General features: G+C 49.3%; 2 protein-coding genes across 51 annotated transcripts in view; one reads left to right on the top strand and one right to left on the bottom strand.

Moving 5' to 3' along the window:
- The window catches only part of LOC146404665 (uncharacterized), a 56,802-nt gene extending 44,919 nt beyond the window's left edge, over positions 1–11,883 (bottom strand). For all 50 annotated transcript variants that reach the window (XR_014841326.1, XR_014841321.1, XR_014841328.1 and 47 more), the window contains exon 1: positions 11,741–11,883. The gene's annotated coding sequence lies outside the window, so the exon portion shown is untranslated. The remainder of the gene's footprint in view (positions 1–11,740) is intronic.
- Positions 3,113–10,279, top strand: LOC146404666 (uncharacterized). Its single transcript, XM_085020115.1, has 3 exons — positions 3,113–3,202; positions 3,297–8,098; positions 9,538–10,279. The coding sequence occupies exons 1-2, from the start codon at positions 3,113–3,115 to the stop codon at positions 4,446–4,448; spliced, it is 1,242 nt and encodes a 413-aa protein (XP_084876241.1). The 3' UTR covers positions 4,449–8,098; positions 9,538–10,279.
- Positions 11,884–13,875: the final 1,992 nt, after the last annotated feature.

Below are 13,875 nucleotides of genomic sequence, written 5' to 3'. Positions count from 1 at the left end.
AAGAAAATAAATGTTTTGAGAGAGCACAGCTAGAGCTCACCTCAGTGAGGTCACTGATCGGGTCTAAACCTTGAGGCTGAATACCTGAACCCCCACCCACCCCAGGGCCCCTCTGAGCCTCACCAAACAGCCTCACCCAACTGCTTATAGACTTTAAAAAGGGGGGGGGGCTAGGGAGAGAGAAGGAGGGAGGAAGAACACGGTTAGTCTATGAAGTTGGTGTTTAAATTGGTGGGTATTGAAAAGATACTTCACTGCGAAAAATGGTTTCACAAAATAACTTTGTTCTCCACCAACATCCTAAGTTTTCTAAGAGCCTGGTTGGATATGAACCTTCTCTGTCAACATTTTATAGTTGCCCTGAGTTCATAAGCATTTTTTTCCTTCTGACAAATTTTTTAAAAATTGGATCGTGGGTGCCTACATCCTGGGGAGTTTATTTACTATAGTATATAATTCTGTGTGCTTTTCGGCCACACAGAACACAAAGTACTTATTTGTACAGATCTTTCTATATGTGTAACTTGAGCCTAGTAAAACAGTCCTTGACCCGTTTCATTAATGAAATCACAGAAAAGATGCTTTTACATTTTTGGAGTGACGGACTCTTCATCCAGATTTCTGAATACACGCTGTGCAGTTTTAGTTTCTTACAAAGCCAATGTTTCCTTCTATCTCGACACACCATCGAATAGAAAACTTTCTAAAATAAAAGACTAATTTTATTTTTACAGTTGATTTTAAACCCCATATAAAGTCAAATGTTTTTACTTCTTTCCTGAAATATTCTGTTAAAAAAATTCACTTGTGGTGTCTCCATCATTTTAACTTCAATGTTTTTAAAGAAATTCATAAACAAATCTCAAAAAGCAGTTGGGCTACACTGATTTTTATTTTCACAAGCTCATCACTAATATTTAGACACCACTGATGAGTCATCAGTCTTTGAGATACTCTTTCTGAAATAAACAAGCAATAAATTACACGTGGGAATACGTGCCATCCTAAACACCGTGTATGTTTTTCAGTAAAGAAATATACATTTACATAAACATAGGAAAGCCAACAAAATATTGTGTAATAGGAGTAAAAAATAACACTCATGACATGAGAGAGCTCCTATCATGGTCTTCTAGAAATTTTAAAACTTTCTCATCTTGATTCTTTCTAGCAACGAGGACAAATCGCTTTTCCAGCGTAACATTCAGGTATAACATTTCTTTGCATTTGCTGCGTGTGAATGAGCATTTGGATCCTTGCCAATGTATTCCTTTTAACTGTAATTCTTATTTTAACCCCCAAAAAGTCTTTGAAAATGCAAAGATTCAAAATACTATCTAAAATGCAGCAAATAAAGAACCTGTCGCCCCATACTGCGCAAATCATTTCAAGTATAAATCTATGCCTCCAACTTGCTTTTCCATTTTGAATTATCACTAGACTACCGAATGTCTTTTAATGATAACAAGGCCCACAGAATTAAACTACTTTTAAATATTTTCTTTACAGCAGAATGGAAAATAAAACTAATGCTCTTTTCCACTGCATACTGAATTTAATTTTTGTTCTAAGACAACAGTATTTCATTGGGGGGGCGAAGGACAAAAAGCACCTAAATTTAAATAGCGGGCTTATATTTTAAATTCTAAAGTATCATGCCCTTTTTTATTTTATGTAAAGTAAGTTTATAGTATTTTAAATGGGGCTGCTGAAAATATTAATATTTTGCCCGGATTTTTTTTATTAAACTGACTTATGTGGTGTCATCTCCAGCTGGCACAATTCGGATTTCAAAAGAAATTTTGAATTTTTTTTCAAGAGGAAGAAAATGGGCTCGCTCTTTCCTCTTATTTCAAGACTATCTGTTCTAGAATGTATTGTTAATCATAGAAGTTTGGTATATTACACATGAGCATGTTATATGCAAATGTATTCAGTTGGGGTATGTATATATTTTGTTATGTTATGTACATAAACATCTACCCTCATGCATATGTATATTTACATTATGTATAAATATGTGTATATTACCAAAGGGTCCTATACTGAAGGAGGAGGGATTGCCATACAATATTTTAGTTAACCGTTAACTGAGGGCTGTTTTTCTATGAAAGTAATGAGGTTTTTCTTTTTTTCACAGTCCCAAAGGTGGGTGTTTATAGACATGGTTTAGTTATTACTGTTTTCCAAAAGGCTAGTTTGAGAATCTTATGTCAACATATGCTTTAAATAAATTAGCAATGCCCCCCCTTCACCTTGCCCTACTCTAAAGAAGGCCTATGGGCAAACTGCTTGATAAATAATTCAAAGAAAAGCTAAACTTTGAGTCTAGAAACAAAAGCTCAGCCAGTTAAACATTAACATTTTACCATTAACCATCTTTAGTAAAATTTAGCTGTCTATACATTATCTTATGAAAAGGAGTGTTTGAAATAGTATCAGAACGCTGGCTGGTGAGGGGCTCTTAAGGTGAGCACGTCTAAATTTCACTTATAGCCCTTCTCCAGAACAGGAGGTCTGCTAATGAATTATGGCTAGCAAGAAAACCACCTAATGTCCTTTCCAACCCAAGAAACAAAAAAATATATATACCACTGGAATTTCCAAATTATTGAAAATCCTCAGAAGCAAACAGGAGAGCAAAAAAGACAGCAGAAAGTATTCATAAAGGTTATTTTTAGGGTTCTCTTTAGCTCAGGTTATCAAAAATACAGTTGGGCAATTGAGTTCATATTCTCAGGATGGAGTGAAATAGCCTTTTTTCTGAATTCTCTCTGCCCTGCTTTCCCCTCGAGAGTTGAACAATCTGGATGGGACTGGTTAATGTCGTAAGAAGGAGGAATTTCATTTGGCCCAAGTTTTCCTCGACTAGTCTGCTTTTCTATTTTCTAGTAAGAGATAATTGACAGTCCTGTTTTGTATAAAATTATGGAAATCAAGGACTGGAGAAAAGGGGAGTCATGATTTCAGAACTGAAAAGGTGTGGGTTCCTTACTACCTCCCCCCAATTCCCATCACTGGAAAAGAGCCAGTAAACCCGTTGCCTGGCCAGCTAAAGAGACCCCAAAAGGGCTTTTCAGTTGGCTCCTACCTCCACCCTACGCCTCCAAAAATGAAAACCACCTTCCCAAAAGCCCTTGTAAAGGCCCAGACCAAGAGAAGGCAGAAGCCCAAGCCCCTGAGACTTGGCTTCCCGGCGGGGGTGAAACTCGGTCTCCGGGGCAGGCTGCAGGACGGAAACGCTCTCGGTCGCGCTTCTCCGAGAACCCTGTCCCTTTCGGCTCACGTGAGTCCAGGTGTCCCTGAACACCCCCGGACCACAAGAGGGATCTCTTGGGGACTCAGAAGGGACGGAAGCTAAGGAAGGGGACGCCTGCGCGGGGGGCGGGGGAGCCCCGGGTAGCAGATTCCGATCTGCAGCCTGCACCAGAGCCTCCCTCACCGCCTCCTGCCCGGCCCTGCGCGCGCACCGCGCTCCCACGCACGCCACCCTTGCAAACGCACACACGCGCGCGCACACACCCGGACACACACCCACACACCGCACACAGCTCCAAGCCGCTCTGCTCGCCAGATCTCAGGGCACTCGCTCCGCAGGGGAGCCCCTCCCAGCGCCCGGCGCCCGGCACTGCCTGGGGTCGAACAGCGCGGCTCTCGGGCCCGACAAGAGTGGGGACGGGAGCGGGACCGGGGAGCGGGGCGGTCGTTGTGGGGGGGGGAGCTGCGCGCCCCGCGCCTCCTTCAGCTGGCTCTCCCCCCACCCCCTCCGCCGGCGTCCGCAGCTCGCGTGCGGAGGGGTCACCCGCTGTGCGCGTGCGCGCCGACCGGGCACGGCCGTGGGCAGCTCGGGGAGCCCACGCGGCCCCGACACCCGCGGGCGACGCGCTGGCTCCTCCGGCATCCGCCTGCAGGGGGCGCGGCGCTCGCGGGCCCGCGGCCTCGGATGCAGAGGAGGAGCTGAGAGGCAGGCGCGTAAGCGGGTTCCGCCGCGCGTCTCCCGAAGGTCGCTCGGAACCTGGAGGCTGGTGAGCGCCTGCAGGACGGGGACGGCGTTTTTCCACTTGTCACCAGCTAGTCCGCTCTCGGGTCCCGCAGCCGGAGGGGGCTGGGAGCCGGCCGGGAGAGGTCACCTCCCGGCCGGTGGGCTTTTCCTGCCTGCTTGGAGCTCGGGGAGGGGAGGGGAGCTTTTCTTCTCTGGCGCACGGCCGCGCTGGACTTCGGAAAGTTTCCTACCACCTGGGGACGGAGGAGGACGAAGTGCGAGCCTGCTTCCAGGCTGGGACGAACCGAAAATACAGAAGTGTCGCTGGCCAGCCGCACTCCGGCGTCCCCAGCAATCACCCCCTTCCCTGGCCGAGCGGCCCCAGGGAGACCTGGGAGTGCGGCCGCCCGCCTGGTGGGCCCTGCGCCACCACGAACCGGGACAGCCCGCCCTGCAGCTTCGCTAGAGGAGGACGATGGGGCTGCTATCCCAGAGGAACAGAATTCGCGTCCTCGCAGGGTGTCAAAGGGGGCTCGATCTGGCCCAGGGCCTCGGCGAATACACCCCCAGGGGCGCCCGGGCCAAAAGTGCCTTTGGACTACAACCTTGGGCTCCGGGGTGTCCACGTCCCTTTGTCACTCCAGAAGTTCCGCTGAGCTGGGGGTGGTGACTGTCCCCGTCCCGATCCGGACCCAGCAGCCAAGGCCAGAGGTGTGCAGTTTTGTTTTTTTTTTAAAGACCCACATCTTATAAATGTGAGATTTTTATCAGCCAGCACAGATTACTTAAAGCGTACCATTTCTCCGCGATCCAATTTTATTAGGATTTACTCTCATTTGTGCTCGGCTTCTCTGGGGAAATAATGCTTTGATTAATGTAATCCTGGCCCGGGATCCGCCACATGCCCCTCGCCCCTCTCCCAAGAGAAAGGGCCTGTTTGACAAACAATAACAGAGCAGCAACTCTAGCAATCTACCCACACCTTTGGGGATGGCTAGGGAGTGGGTGGCACACGCTCACACACTGTTCGCTAAGTGCACGGGTGAGAGGAGGCAGCGGACTCTGCAAGGGGCGAACTTTCCAGACGCAAAACCCTGGGCTCCGAGGCGCGGGGGCTCTAGCGGAGGGTCCCCAGTGGGGTGCTTGCTCTGGGTGCCCGTGTGCGCCTGCCCTCTGCTCGCTCCTGCTGTCTGCCTCTTTGTCCCCCGCCACAGGCCTAGGCCACGGAGATCTGCGCGCTCCCCGTGGGCAGCCCCAGGACCCAGGGCGCGTCCACAGCGCCCACGCGCGGCCCCACAGCACCTCGAGAGCCAATTTTAGGGGGCGAACCTGGCACCGACCCGAGGCGCCCCACAGCCGCCAAAATCTAGGCAGAAACCAGAAACGTGGGGTCACAGCCAGTGGCTCTCCTGCGGCACCAATGCGTGCACCCATCCAGCCCCGCACACACGCACACAATGGAGATCCGCCGGGAGCCGCGCTCGCCCCTGCTGCGGGCTGAGAGCTGCGCCCCCTTCCCGCCCCCCTCCTCCCGCGCAGCCGGGCCCCCGCCCCGAAGGAGAACAGCTCAATTACGAAAAGGAGCGAAGGATGGAAATCCCAGGCTCACAGGCGCCCGCCGACGCTCCTCGGGTCCCCGTCCCGGTCGCCCCGTCCCCACCCCCACCGAACCCAGCTCGAGGAGGGCGGGGACGCGGCGGGGCGAAGGGTCCTGCCCTGCTCCGCGAGAACAAAGCCCACCGCGGCAGCCCGCGGCCGCGCACGGAGCCGGTGACAAAGGCGAGCGGGCGGCGCCGAGCTCCACGTCTGCGCTCCGGCGGTGGCGGCGGCGGGAAGGAGGCCTAGAAGATGGGGTGCGCTTTGCACCGGGTTTTCCTGGGATGCGGCATCTCGCCTCTGTGTCCCCGGCTACCTGTTAGGGTGACTCAGCGTTTACCTGGTCGCTGTCCTGAAGCCCCATCTCCCTCCCTCCTGTGCCTCTGGCCTGGCTCACCGCGGCGGCCTCTTCCCGCTTTCTCCTCCTCCTCCTCCTCCTCCTTCTCCTCTCCCTCTCCCCTGGCCTGTTCCCTTCTAATCTCTTTCCATTTTCCTTTTCCCTCGAAAAGCAATGCTAATTCGACTTCTGAAGGCCGCTCTGGGGCTTCAGAGAAAAGTCTCAAAGACCTTGCAGGGCAATGTTGACGCAGAAAATGGGAGGAACGGGGTCCTCTTAATTTTATTATGCAAACTGGACTGTTAATAAAATAAAATGCAGTCCAAGGAAGCAGGGTTCGTCCTGGGACCCCTACAAGCCGCCGCCAGTTTGGGAGAAGCCGCTTTGGAGGACCACGAATCACAGAAAGGGGCGGGCCGCGGGACCTGCCACTGCTGAAGAGAGGACCCCCCACCACCACCACCACCGAGCCGAACCTTTCGAAAGCAGCGTCTCAGTCCGACTTCCTAACCCTGGCAAGGAACAGCTTGCCAGGCCCTAACACTGACATCCTGGTGTTTTCGAATTTGAGCTACTTTCCTAGTCCGTTTTTTCCAAGGGAAGTTTTACTTGTTTTATTGTTGCTAGGTGACTTTAAAATAAAGGGAACAAGCCTCTGCCATTTGCACAATACACGCCTTGCTCGACTCCTGGAGGGGTTTTGCCCCCTGATATAATATTAAATTAAGATTTGACGTCTGTCCAGCACCACTGTAAGTTTGGGATCCTCCCCTTGGGCTTTATTGAGTAACAAGGCTCCCCTACAGGAAATTTGGCAGGAGGGGTGAGCGGTTCAAAGCCACAGCAGAGGCAGAACTTTTGAGACTAACCAACCCCACCTGCACGAAGCTCCAGTGAGTAAGGAGGCTGAGTTCTACCACCAGAGTCTCTTTGCTAGATATTTTGGTGCTGAAATTATATTGCTGCAAACCATGAAGTATCTGAAAGTATCAAACACCAGTAAAGATTGGCGCTGTATTTTTTTTTAAGTGAACAGAATAGCAGCACTTTCTTGAAGAGCCCTTCAGGCTGACTGTCCAGGGTGGGCCTGGGGAGGGAGCAGCCAGTGAGGTGGGAGGGGGATCAGCATTCACAAGAGGGAAGACACCACAGAAGCATCATTTGGGGCAAATGCTCAAAAGAGCAGCCTTCAGACTGATGCGCTGCGATCTGCACCCAGCTCCTCAGACAATAGCGAAGTTCAAGTGTCAAAAAATCTCATAAAAAAACAGAGGCACCAAAGTGGAAGAATTGTTTTCTGGTGCGCCACACATAGCCTGATCCATCAGGAGACTACCTGGTTCAGTTCCCACCCAGAAGGCGAGGTTATACAGGGAACTAGGGGGCTGGGGGGGGGGTGTCATCAAGGGAGAAGAGTCAGTTCTGTTAAGGCCACAAACTCAAAACACCCAACCACCCTTCTGGCAAAGCTGAGTTAATATTTTGTTCTTCAAATCGCAGATGCAAAAACACCAGGTTGACCTTGGCATCTTTTCCTAGCTGGACATACCCACATGTTTTTGTTAATAAGTCATCGTCATTGCTCTGGTCGATCAGCTGGGCTCCCTGTCACCTAGCCCTGGGAATTCGAATTCTGAGAAGACCACTGTGTTTGGGGGGGGGGTGATTAGGTGAGGGGGGCAGACGAGAACAGTCCATCACATTGGGTCAGCCACAGCTTCCCTAGCAATTGGTAGCTTTCATTACCAGAATTGTCAGGTGCACAGGAACACAGCTACAGTGGGCAAACTGCAGGAAATGGGTTGGTTTTAAAAGCCTACATCCCATTACCAACTTATCATGCCTCCTTAATGGAGATTCCACAAACTGAAACAGGCTGTAGTTTAAAGCTATAAGCATCACAAATAAAGCCTCTCACTTTAGGGGGAGAAATCACCAGTCTCTGCATTTTTAATTGTTTCTTTAAGCCCATCTAAGAAAACTAAGTGCTTGCTCCTTTCCTACAGATCAGATAAATCAGTTATCAAAGTGAGGCCAAGAACTGGAACAACCACTGAGATGCTTCAAAAAAAACTTAGCAAGACCAAGAAACAACTCATCCACTGCCAAGACGACAAATACTCATTTCCACCCAAAAGCTATCATTGAAAGCTACCCTTTGTGCACTGCACATGGTGTAGGTTGTGAGTATGCTCAACATTTTAATTTGTAAATGCTGATGGCAAATGTGCTTCTGCCCTGCTCTGGGATCCGAGGATCACCTTATCATTCTTAAACGGAAGCAAATGAGTAAATGGTCACTTTGTATTTTGTACATTTGACCCAAGTAATGTTCTGCATTCTCTCATTTGGCAAAAGCAAATTCACCATCCCCAACAATTAAAAGTCTGTAGCTTTGCCCAGCTCTGTGGATCTTAATTCATACCCAGCTTGATTGTTTCAACCTCCAAATCATTATAGAAGGCTAACGCGGTCTCTATAATATGTCAGTTCTCAGATTAACTTGTTGCTTGACCCAGAATCATTATTTTCTCTTTCCTTTACTTCAGGTAACCTAAGACTGTAGCTATCCCGAGAAGCAAGCTTTTTTTTTCCTTTGTTTTTTTTTTAAAGTAACTTTGAAAAAAAAAAAAAAAAAGGAATGACATAGCAGCCAAGATAGCAAACAGTCCCAGATCTCAGGGAAAAATTATGCTCTAAATATGTACAATTATTGCTTAACAATTGTTTTGCAAAATCCCTGGCTAAATAGAGACATTCCCTTTCTCCTTCCTCATTTTAAAATGCATTTAGCGGCACAGGGCAAGCTCAGTAACTTAGAGCTTTGGGTCATTTGTCCAGTGGCTGTGGGTCTCCTAGAAGTCCTTTGTCTGAAATGTCTGGAGGGCTGAAGAAAAAGCAATGTTTGGGCTCAAATTACAGTTTCTTCCATTTCCCACTTTGTTTCATTATCACACACCTGACAGTACATTTCCTGACTCTATATGTGAGAGCTCTCGAGCAAAAAAAAAAACACGGAATGAATATGGTTTTCAAAATGTCTCCTTTGCTGATGTTACTCCCATAATCTCTCAACCCTCCTAGATGAAATACCGCTTACATCCAAACCCTGACTTTTGAAAGTTAGTTTCAGAGGAAAAACTTCTGGCTGGCACCTGGCTGTCTGGGGGTCCAGTCAGAAAGAACAAGGTATGTTTTCCCCCTCCTCTAGAGGGACATCAGAGTCCCTGCCCCCGGCCCTTCCTAGCAGGCTGGGTGACATCCACGCAGGTGCGGGGAGCTACTGAACGGTGGAAGCCAGCTTCTCACTTCCAGTCACTCAAGGCTTCACTTTCTTAGGCTCTTTAAATCTCCTTGGGAAAATTGTTAGTGACAAACTAATTCCTCAGAACAGGGCAGGATTTGCCCTTCACTATTTTAGGACATTTTCCACGTATATATTCATCCTTCACCACAATAAAAGTTCAGTCTTCCTTGGCAGCATCTGAAAATCTCTGAGAGGGAAACCCTGTGCTCTATTAAAAGTTTTCCTCAACTGTGTTGTCATATTGTGCTACAAAGTTGCAAAGCCCACAGTTACCTCTAACCCTCGGCTATTTTGTATTTCCTTTTTCTTGACAAGCCCTTCTAGGAGAAATCCAAAATCTTCCTACAGCTAGAGGAGGTACCAAGAATTAAAGGAGCCCTGAAATATCGAATGGAGTCAAAGAGACCACGACGACGCCTTGGCTATGTCTCCAGGAGCCGGAGTTTTATTTCGAAGTCAAAGTAGAAGAACCTCCCTTATTTAATAGACAATATCTTTAGGGTCCATTTTAGTCTTCTGGCCTGCTTCCCGCAAAAATACAACCTGAAAGGTAGCTTCTTAAGCTACATACCCTTCATAATTTTTTAAGTGTTTTTGCTTTCGAAGCCCAACTCTGTTTTCCAGACTTAGATCAACTTCATGAAAAGAAATGGACAAATACTTTGCTGAACTGTTTTTTCTTTCAGGGCCATTTCACAGGAGGGGCTGGGTGGGAGATGGTGAGGTCATTGTCCTCCTACTTTAAGGCCCAGTGTTATGCAATGAATTCACTTCTCGTTGTGAATATGCAAAGAAAGGTGGGGGGCATTAGTTCCTTTGGCCAGTTTGGAGGAGCTGATTTGCTTTTGAAACAGCTACATTTTACACAGTACCTGCTAAGACGAGTCAGTGCGCCCCCTGCTGACGAGTCAGGGGTACGACTCCTGAGCACTTCCAAAGTTTATTTTGTTCAGTAAACCGTGTCATATAAAATTAACAACAACCAATAAAATTAGCTTATATGTTTCAACTGTAAAAGTCCAAAGTGAAATAAAGCTAGTTTTGGTGGCGCTAGAAATCTCTAGCTTGGCTTCTTCTCCTTGGCTGAGCCAAGGTCCTTTTATCTAAAGCCCAGTGCACAAACATATAGCTTAATGTGACTAGTGTTCTTCCTTTTCTTTCTTTCTCTATGGCAACCAATATGCTCTGCTCAGAAATGTTCCCCATCAAGGAAACAAATGATCTTCAGGGAGCAGCTCTATATGGCATCTGGTCCAATGGAGCACAGAGAGTTAACCTCAGTCAAAAGCGACGCTGCCAAGCACGCAAACAAGGAGTGGAAAACTGGCGATTCTTACCCCCTCCCCAACTGAAACCTCTTCCTCCCTCCTGACAAACCATTTCATTGATTTGGCATCAACTGTTCCCAAATAAATTACAGATTGTAAATTGCAAGGTGTCCTGGACACAAAAGCGCAATAATCCTCCAGCGATTTGATTCTAACCCCTCACCGGCCGAGAAACTCAACTTCCTCTAAAAAGAACAAAACCAAGAATCTTTTAGAGCCCTCTTCAGCCCATTTCTCTAAAGGAAGGGGCTCACACGGGCATGGACTTGGCCTAGCTATTTCCTCCAGCCGTATTTCTCGAATTAACTGCACCTAGCAAGCAACTGCACCCTTAATTTTTACAAAACCCAGGGACAGAGGTATGGGGGGCGGGGGAAGGGCAAGGCCAGTTGTCAAAAATAGAAAACAAAGTAAAACAGTTTGTGATTGGAAAGCTCCAGCCTCCTTTGGGAATCAAGGATTCCTGGTTAGAATGTCCTGGTTAGTTTTGATTGATCACATGCTTTCTGATAGACTTTCGCTACCGTCTGCTCCCCAGAGGGGGCATTAACCAGGGGGGCACGGACTTCCTGCCTCGTCTTCCTCCCGGCTTCCCTCACCTCCAGCTCTTGGCCCTCCCTTGCCAAGCTCCCCTCCCTCACTCCATCCCCCTGCTCCCAGCAGGAATCCCACCCACCCCCAGGCACACACAGTTCGCCACAGCCGCACTGGCCACCGAAAGGAGGTTTCTTTCCCTCTTGCCCTAATTCTCGAAAAAAAAAAAAAAAAAAAAAAAAAAAGAACTCCCAAAGCAAGAAATATTTATAATACTGAGAGCTTCATAATCACTTCTTTTCTAGGGCTTTCAGATTTCCCTGACAATCAACAATTAAAATTAATAGCACTCTCCTCCCCCTCCCCGGAAAAAAATAAGTACAGTGCTTGCTGTGAGGAGCTTTGGAATGAATCCATCTTTTAATGTAATATTTTAGCAGGGTTGGTTGGTGGGTTTTTTGTTGTTTTTTTTTTGTTTTTGTTTTTTTTACTCTCCCCCCAGCCCTCATTCCCTTCCTTCCTTCAAAACAGTTGCTCTGTGAACTCTCTCTCATCCCAAGCACTGAAAATAAGCTCCCAAAGCTACAAGAGCAGACATGAGCCGGAAAGGAGGGGGAGAAAAGAGAAAGCAGGGAAAGAAAATGAAAAACACTTACCGAGCAAACCTCCAGGGTTAGATTTTAAAATAAAAGAAGATTTTAAAAAAAAATAAATAAGGTGACCTGGGTGGGGGGGGCAGAGATATATTCTCAACTCCCCAGAACCGCCGCTTCCTTAGTCTTGCCTTTACACTGACTCCCTAAGCCCAGCTCTCCACTAGTCTATTATTTTCACCAAAATATATGAAAATGTATGCAAATGAAAATCAGCACTAACTGTTCTCCCCTTGTTATATACTTTGGATTTTTTTTTTCCAGACAAAACAATCACACTCTGCAAAGGGAGGGGGCGGATGGGTGGGGCTGGGGAGCGACGGGAGAACTAAGTATGCAGAGGAGGAGGACGAAGGGGACAGACCTCAGAACAGAAGAGTATTTCTGATTTCGAGGAGCACGGCGTTTTGGGGGGCTTCCTGTCCACACAAACACCCTCCTTGAAAAGAAAGTGGATGTGTTTGCCGAGGCGTTATCACGTTTCATCGGGCCACCTGAGACTGCTTTTGAAAGCGTGTACCGTGAAATTCATAGCGGTAATTTAGACAAAATCCTCACTGTATATTAATGAAAGGGGCCCCATGGCTCTGTTCCTATCCTCCCCATTCAGTGTAAACAAAACCACGAGACTCTCTCGGTTTTTGAGCCGGATCCAAGCAAAATCGGCAGGAAAGGAAAACACGGGGTGCTGGCACCGACTATTCAAACGTCTGCACCTGGAGATCTCGGATTTATTCAATGAAATCTGTGTTCCATCTTTCATATATACATACACGCATACATAAATACAAAAAGGAACCGTAGGGGGACGCAGAGGGGTAAATCTGTTCTGGATGGGGTTGGGTTACCGCTGCCGTTCAGGTCTGTACCTTGGCAATAATGTATTTGCTAAAACCTACCTACAAAGGCATCTCTCACCCGGCACGCAGGAGCTGGACCAGATCCTACACCAGTGCTACGTGTCTACTGTTAAACCTTGAAACCTCGCAAGGGCTGCATAGCTGCGGCTGGGCTGGAGGGCTCCGGCTCTAACCGAGTCCCCCTAACTGGGCTCAGCAGAGGAGTTATTCGCGGGAGAAGGGTACCCCTGGGCACCCCGGCGGATCCGGGGCGGCGGGCGCGGCGGGAGCCAGAGCCGAGGCCGGGGCGGCGGGCAGGGCGAGCGCAGCGCGGCCGGGTGTGGGGTGCTCGCACTAGAGCACACTCTTTTGGGACGATGCATTTATTGAATGTCCGAGCCGAGTTAGTTCATTGGAAATCCCCGAGGAGGGTTCCATTTGCCCTTGTTTTCGTTGCCACTTTCTCTTTTTTCTTGGTTCGCTGAGGCTCCTCGGTGCAGCGTTTCCGCTCGGCCGCGTCCCCCACTCCGCTTCTCCCGCCCACCCCGCGCGCTCCCCCTCCCGGTCCCCTTAACTCTTTCCGCCGGGCTGGGCTGAGAACGCGCTCGGCGCCCCCAGCGCCATCCACCCCGCAAACCATCTGAGACAGGAAAGAAAGGGGAAGCATCACCGTGCCTAAGGATAACGAGCAGGCGAAACATCGCTAACAACAACTGCCCTGAAATAAATAAATACACACACGCACCCGCACACAGTGTGAGCGGTGGAGGGCGAGGCTGGCGGATCCGGTTCCTTAGGCCGCTCCCGCTGCCGCGGGCTTCCCGACGCCTTAAGGGGAGGTGCGGGGGGGGGGCGGGGGGACACACTTACTGTGTGTCTAGGGGGAAGGTCGGCTGATGGCTCCGCCGCCCGGCACCCTCGGACTCGCAAGGGCACGCACGATCCTCGCAGGATCCCCGGCGGAGGGGGTGGGGGGGAGGGAGAGGCTGGGCTGGGGAGCGCGCAGCAGCCTGCGGTCGGTCTCGCACGCGCGGGCACCGCGCTGGTCCTGGGCTGCAGGTTTCCCAGACGATGGCATCCGAGAACTTAAACAAAGGGGGCTGCGGCCGGCGCGAAGCGGCTGCGGAAAGTTGCTGCGGCGGATTTCCAAGGAGCGTGGCCGCTACCCGAGCTCTCGGCGTCGCAAGCTCCCTCTTCCCACCCGCGCCGAGGCAGGGACGGGGGCCGGCTGGTGAAGAAACAAGGAAACTTTGAAACCACTGGGGACACATCTGCCTATAGGTATTAGCGTGAATGGCG

This window comes from Sus scrofa, chromosome 3 (genome assembly GCF_054392235.1).
Source record: "Sus scrofa isolate SSC_HxYL_T2T_F1_AM1 chromosome 3, Sscrofa_HxYL_maternal_Yorkshire_Landrace_v2.0, whole genome shotgun sequence".
Taxonomy (NCBI): domain Eukaryota; kingdom Metazoa; phylum Chordata; class Mammalia; order Artiodactyla; family Suidae; genus Sus; species Sus scrofa.
Note: the sequence above shows the minus strand (reverse complement) of the source record. Positions and strands in the feature narration are given on the sequence as shown.